The following is a 7,901-nucleotide window of genomic DNA, read 5'->3' as shown; positions in this document are numbered from 1 at the left end:
ATCATTATCATTATCATTATCATTATCATTATCATTATCATTATCATTGTCATTGTCATTGTCATTATCATCATTATCATTATCATTATCATTATCATTATTATATTATTATTATTACTATTACTATTATAATTATTATTATTATTATTATTTCCTTTTTTAAGTAAAGTAAGACTAAGACATACCAAATGAGAAATATAAGGACAAGTTTTGTTAGGTTAGTACTATCGCATATCAAGAACGCAAGAATACATGCGCCTGAAGCACTCTGTATTGCCTATGCACGTCCCGGTGAAACGTATCTGGGGCGCACAAGACCACTTTTACTCTAGCAAGAGTATACGACTAGAAGTATTAATATTTAATATTAATAATCAACGCGGATTGTCCAGAATGGATGGTCATGTTTTTGAGGATCAACATCGAGCCATTTTGAACAAAAAGGAACAAACGAATTTAAAAAAGAAGACGAAAGAAAGAAAAAAAAAAAAGAAAAGTGTAACATAAAGAGGAAATTCGACTTTTTTTTTTCATTTTTTGGTCATTCGTTGTTTCGTTTTTATTTTTTTGTTTTTTATCGGCCAATTGATCCTTAGAAAAATTTCCTACTTTTCTACCGTCCATAAGGACTCCAAGTTTAACATTAGTCTTTTCCTTTTCTTTTCGTAACGTCGCTTTTTTTCCTCCTTTTTATGCAAGACATTTTTTTTTTTTAAGCGAATTTTTTCCTCGCGAGAGTACAAATTGCATGGGACTTTTGTTAACCCTGTTGGTGCCATAAACATTTTTCAAAATATTTGATTTTATCTTGCGCATAACTTGAAACGATTATACATGTTTCATGATGCATACATATACGTATGTACATCGCGTCGGTATTTCCCTATTTGCTTTTAGGCACCAAAACGGTTAACGATTATCTTTGTACGATTTATTAAACGAAATTATCAATTCGTTTAACATAATATACATTATATTTCATATTTTTTTCTCATTTTTTTTTTTTTTTTTTTTTTTTTATTAAACGAAGAGATCGCGCGTATGCCAAACCGTACGTCTCAAAGACTGATGGCCATTCATTTGGAAGTTCTTGTAATGGTAATCTCACGCCGCGCGACCTTGTGACCGTAACAAGATCGCCGGACTACATCGACATTGTATGGGAAGACGGGACAAGACTAGCCTATTATTGGCGAACGATGCCCGATCGCCGTGTGCATCGTACAATGAGACTAAAAAAATTGATATCATAATTATGTGTCGTTTGATATAAACGAGTAATGAATATAGTATGTATCATCGTTTTATACACAACTTAATTATATCTACGTACACTATGTACATTCCTAGTATACACTATGTCACTGTCACATACATTGCATTACACGCGCATTACAAAAGATTTAAAAAAAAAAAACGCATGGACCTATTGTATACGTGTACGCGCGTGTGCATTCGCACGCAGGATAAGCGTGTACGCGTGCGCATGCACGGACGCGCACGCAGAGACACATACACATATGAATATATTTATAATAATTATATAGCTATTCCAAAACGGACCACCGCGACATCGACGTACGAAGATCACTTAAAATTACTACAAAATACAAACGCGATAGGAGAAATGGAAGAAAAATAAAAAAACAAAAAAAATAATGGAAGTCGGGGAAAAAGAAATATGAGAAACCCTAATCGGCGATTAAAATGCGTATTAAAAAAGTAATGATCGTCGGTTAAATTAATCAGCGTTACATTTCGTTGTTAAGAGAACAGCATCGCCGTTATCAGTGTCTCATGTATAACAACGTAATCGAGTCTCTGTCAATTTTCAATACTCGAGAATTTCCGAGTGTATACGTAATATACAGGAAAGTACGAAGAAAAAACAAAATATAATAAAACACGCATGTATAGCAAAAAAAAAAAAAAAAAAAAAAAGGTTGTTACACTTGAGCACAATAGAGAGAACAAAGTATATGAGTATAGTTTTACACGAAGGCTTTATCGCCCATTTAATTTTATACTTGAGACACGAAGAAAAAGGCTGAAACGGTTAGACGATAAAAACAATTCGAAACCCCTCAGTTCTGCGTTCTCGTTCTTTCTCTCTTTCCGCTGTCCGTGAGAAATGAAAAGTAAAAAAAAAAAAAGAACAAAACGAAACAAAATTAGAATTTTCTTTTTTTTTTCTTTCTCTCTTTTACCGATGGTAAATCATCATATGCATGATCATTGCGTACACATACACGCAAGCATTACACGCATGCGCATTCGTATCGCATCCGTTTCGTACAGAAAACTTCCTCTTCCACTGCCTATTCGTCTCCTTTTACTTTTCTCTCTATTTTCCTCTTTCTCTCTTTCTCTGTCTTTCTCTCTTTCAATCTCAATTTCTATTTCATTTTTAAAATTTTAATTCTCGTTTATTTACTTAATAACATAACACGTTTTGAAAATCATCGAAAGATGCGATAACGGGCACTGATCGATCGATGGAACGACGTCGCGTTCTCGCTTTTGTGGAATATTGTTTCTCATTAGCCAAAGTTTAGAATTTGTGTTTATCTGTAATTTTTTTCCTCACGAACCGCGTCCTGTTTTATTCCTTTCATTGTTTTTCTTTCATTGTTCTTTCCATCCATCTTTCTCACTTTTTCTCCCTCTTCCTTTATCGTTTTATCTCTTTTTCTCTTTTTTACACTCATACACGAACACGGGACATATATGTTTGACATATTATTATATTTACTATTATTTTAATTATAATTTCCCAGAAGTATATATTATCTTTAATAATCGTGGTAATTTTTAGACTAGAAAAACATTATATTAGCGGATAGAGATTAAAATATACATAACAAAATAAAATAAATATATATATAAATATATATATTATATATATATATATATTGATAAAATATTGAGATCGTAATTAGAAATTGGGTCGAGCGCATACAATGCTGAAAGACGATAATGATATTTACGCGTAAGGATGTTAAAAAGGTCGAGCAGATGGATTAAAAGCGGTCTTGGCTAATGTGGCCAAGCTGCTCGCAGAGAATATTCAATGATTGAACAAAAAAGAAGATCAGTAAATGTAAATGTTTGTAAACAAATTATGAAACATTATTTGTTCAGTGCCTACATATTTACACAGTAACAATAAAGATGAAGATTAGCGAATATTCATTTGTCTCTTTTTTCACCAAAAAAGATACGATTTCGATTCATCGATCGAAACCAGTTGCCGCAAGCGAACCATTAATTACCATTAAAGTACACGCAGATCGTTAAAAAAGTACCGCAATGCGAACGATCGTTTTCCAGTATTTTTATATAACTGATATACATATTGATATTAAAAATAAATGAGTGAAAAACTGTGTCTTCTTTCGTAGCCTGGCATAATGTCTGTGGATTTAAATTACAATTTAACGTCACTGTCGTCTCGCGGCGAGATCAAAGCGATTCGACCTTTCCGAGCCGTCCAGGAAATACAAACATCTCGATACGGCATTCGTTTCATCTCAATTCGCTCTTTTGTCCGAATATTACATTTCAAAAATTTCATCAACAATTTTTAATAAAAACTCAATAAAACCGTTTGAAAATTCAACAACGTTAAATCATATTTTTTTTTAGTACCAACAAAATATACAGTTTCATATTTCACGCCTTCCTTTTCCATCATTGAATTATTAATTTCAAACTCATATTATAGATCAATCATAGATTAATAATTAAATTGTATATTTTTACATATACAATTATTATTTTTTTACAGGAATATGTAATATATAAGTACTTGAATATACGAAATACGGATTCAAGTATGGAGGCATCATCCCCACCATCAGATCCTTTCTTCGCGATCGTTGGTTACGCTAAAGTGACATCCTAGCTTGGCACTCGGCAGTTGAATTTCGAAACTCGACTGTGGTGGATCGAGACGTCGTTTATCGTTATTCGCGATCTTTCGTCTTCCATCTTCTCGTAAAAAAGTTACGTGTACGCGATTTTGTCAGTTTTCTTTCTTATTCGTTTCTTATCGTAATTTCTGTTTATTGTTCGCGATGCATGTCTCGCTCATGCAAAAACTTCCGATGCCACAGGTGTCGAACTTCTTTTATCCGTTCAACACTAGCCTCGAAGAAGAGATCAAGAGATTATTTGTCAATTTTTCGATCGAGACAGAAAACACATCTGTTCCAAATGGTAAGTCAATTTATTTAAAAGTATAGAATTTGTTGGAAAATTTATTGAACAATAATATCGATGATGAAAAATCTATTGAAATGAGACGCGCTTCATTGATTTTGATACGTTAGATATGTAAAAAATCGATAAGACATTTTTTATTACATTTTCGAATTTTTGCATTTATAAATTTTCGAATTATGTAGATCGCATAACATAGGTTATATGACGTAACGTAATTTTTTTGCGTCGTAAACGATTATGAAAAAAAAAATTAAAAATATTAATATTAATTTGTACTTATTTTTTTTTTTTTTTTTTTTTTTTTTTGCTTCACGTTAACCTATATTTCTATCATAATTTATATCGCAATGAATTTAATTTCTACATCATGATATAAATTTTTTATTAATATCTTTTCTTTTTACATAAATAATTTAAATCAAATACAAAATAATGTAAATAATTTTTATATAATAATCGTTTTCTCATCATGGATTCCTCATAACTTAGGATAAACTGTCATCGATGATCATTTGTTTCGATTAAAAGAAGAAATCGTTTCTTATTAATCTGCTCATGATACATTCTTATTCACATACATTCCAATTCGCATAATTATAAATATGTCAAAATTAATATTTTTGAATAGATATCTGTTTATTTTTTTTTTTTTTCTTAATTTAAAATGTCACTATCGCGTTGTAATGTATTTCGATTTAAAATCGTGCGTTCTGATCATGATTCATTATGCGTGATAAACTCGCGTTCCGATTAGTAGATACTTTCCTTAGTTTGTAAACAAACGAATCGATAAGAGGAATTCTGTATTCTAAAACGTTCCGCTGAATAACACGTCGTTCAAGAGATTCCTAGAAACGTTTATTCGATCGAATTCATTGAATTACGTAAAAAAAACTAATATATTGGTATTACTTAATAATTTCAATATTTCATAAACATAATGGTCTGTCGACCATTTGCTTTTTCGAGGGAAAAAGACAAAAGAAAAAAAAAAGATTACAAGTGATCGTTCTTGTCTGGGTGATACAGATGTTTAAGATTGTATAAACGTAAACAGAAGATCGCGTGCTTTTTTGCTTGAAACATTCGATTTAGGATTCAAAGGAGTTCAAAGATGGCAGGCTATTTCATTAAATATCAACACATACACAATATTTGAGATGAAAATACAAACGCTAAATGAACGTTAGCTTTTTGTAACTTTCTGATGGCTTTTAAACGTTGACAACAATAATACTTGTTACAAATATTATATATTTTCGATTAAACGACAATATCGTTTCTGCGTCATTCGAAAAATTAGGACGACAATGTTTACAAACCGTGAAACCCAACACCTACGGACGTTATTTTCTCGACTTACGATGTATCGCATTAAATTCACAACAAAAATATACAGATCGCAAATTTTATCTGTTATTAAATATTTCTTTTTTATCATTTTTCGATCATCTTCGAAAACTTTCTAAGATTATATATACTTTCTATATATATATATTTTTTTACCCGATCTTAAGCGTAAAATTAGCTTTTTATTTATTCTTTGTATTTTATTTTTTACATTTTTTATATTTTTTGACGGAATACAATACACATAACAATTTGACAATTATAGTCGAAGATGTAATGGAGGAGTTCCGTCATAATGGACGTGATTTTGAATATTGTCCAGATCTGGACAATGTTACAATGCCAGAAACGACACCACGCCGCAAGAAAAATAAGAAACCTTTGCCTACAGAATGCGTTTTCTGTAGAAATAATGGCGAAGAGGAGGCTTATTACCGTAAACACTTGCTGAAAGATGCTGATGGTCGCGTCTCCTGTCCAGTTTTAAGGTAACTTTTTTCCTAACCTTCGATCTTTTTTCTTATAATCTTCCGTAGTATCTTTGAATGCATTTGAACACGAGCAAAATTTCACTTAATACTTCGCCGATTATTTGTTTGTTATTGACTAAACATTTAACGCATTTATTCAAAACAATTTTAAAAATTTGAATAATGAACAGATTTAGAATAAACAAAATAAAGTCAAGATCATTACTTTGCTAGTAAAAAAAAAAAAAAAAGAAAAGAAAAAATATTATGGAAGGTTGAAAAAAAGAAACTTTTTTTGAGAAAGCTACAAATTGTTTTTCTCATATCATTTTTTTTGTGAATCGTTAGGGCTTATACATGTCCAATTTGCGGTGCGTGTGGAGACATAGCTCATACGGTCAAGTATTGTCCAAAAGGCACCAAAAACCCTGGTACATTGGCAACAGTAAATGCGTTCAAACTATTGAGAAACTCTATGGGCAAACGACGCGTCAAATAAAATACCGTGGCACTCGAGCACGTGTCACCATTCTTGTGCCATAAAACATCAAAAGTATATCTTCTTTTCAAGGATTTCGAAGAAGTGGTGCCTCCATCCTTAACTCTCGCGAGCGTTTCGGTATCATCTGCTGGCAGGTAATTTTACCGTCGTCGCATCTTTTCAAATATAAACGAACCAAAGTGCCTTACAGGAATGTACATTAAATTCCTAGTAACGATTTCTCGAAACAATGTTACCATTCGTTGCTCGGTTGCCATTGGATCTTACGAAATTCATCTTATCGATTAAGCAAAAGAGAAAACAGTTTATTCTACATTTCATTTACTTTGTCTTTATTTTCTGTTCTTACATCATTTATTTATTTCGGTTTGGACAATACGATATTTAGTGAAAAAGAAATATAAAGTAAACCACTGAAGCTCGGAGGCAAACTATGAAAAAGATTATTATTCGAATCGTAATATGAATCGTCTAGAGTTTAGATAATCAAGAGGCTGTATCCAAAGACATTTTAGTCATAAGAAATTATTTATACAAAACGGTGCCATATACTCTCGTCAAACGTGTCATTTTTCTATAAAGTTTCCTTTGCGATTACGAAAAAGATTTATTTATAAATGAATATTTTTATCATCTTTTCAAGTCATCACTTAATATTATGATAATTTCAACTTTTTTTTTTTAATTTCATATACATACATTTACATGCATTGACATAACATTGATAAATATTCATATTTTTCTTAAGATTGTCGACAAATGTTCGTCAGTGTGAAAACGACTCTTTAAAAAAAGATTGAAACTTTACAAACAAATACTGTGATAATGTTAATAAGACTCTTCAAGACTTTTTATACGACAGTCATGAATATTAAAAAATCCATGTTGTTTGTGATTACAAATATAATTGATTTTTTTATAAATCATTTAACAAAGTAAATCACGTTTTTCAATCTTAATAGTTTTCAGCAAAAAATTTTTTTATCGAGACACGTTAATGGACAGAGTACTACGTTTAATTAAGTTTAAAAAAAAAAATATTAGACGATATTTGAAACTAAAAACATTTACGCAGTTTTATTTATCTATACAAAATATGTAACATAGAGATTGCGTTTGTACATTACTAATGTTTATTAAAAGTCATAAAAGAAAAGATTTTTCTTTTTAAGATACTTAGGCTTTTCTTAAAAAGTCGACGATGGACCAATGAGATATAGTTCCTTTTAAAGTTTATACTTAATCATTTGACAGCATTAAGTATAATGTATAGAATGTCCTAACTGATAGTATATACTATAGGGAAGGAAAGGGCAAAGGAAAGTTTTTTTACTTATAAAAATAAGTTGAAAATA

General features: G+C 30.8%; 1 protein-coding gene across 1 annotated transcript; it reads left to right on the top strand.

The window, feature by feature from the left end:
* Positions 1 to 3,973: 3,973 nt before the first annotated feature.
* Positions 3,974 to 7,901, top strand: LOC122719548 (nanos homolog 3). The gene is made up of 3 exons (XM_043945475.1): positions 3,974 to 4,218; positions 5,840 to 6,062; positions 6,393 to 7,901. The coding sequence occupies exons 1-3, from the start codon at positions 4,077 to 4,079 to the stop codon at positions 6,541 to 6,543; spliced, it is 516 nt and encodes a 171-aa protein (XP_043801410.1). The 5' UTR covers positions 3,974 to 4,076; the 3' UTR covers positions 6,544 to 7,901.

The sequence above is a fragment of the Apis laboriosa genome, unplaced genomic scaffold (assembly GCF_014066325.1).
Source record: "Apis laboriosa isolate Shangri-la unplaced genomic scaffold, ASM1406632v1 scaffold83_cov151, whole genome shotgun sequence".
In the NCBI taxonomy this organism is placed as follows: Eukaryota; Metazoa; Arthropoda; class Insecta; order Hymenoptera; family Apidae; genus Apis; species Apis laboriosa.
This window is presented reverse-complemented; position numbering and strand designations above follow the sequence as displayed.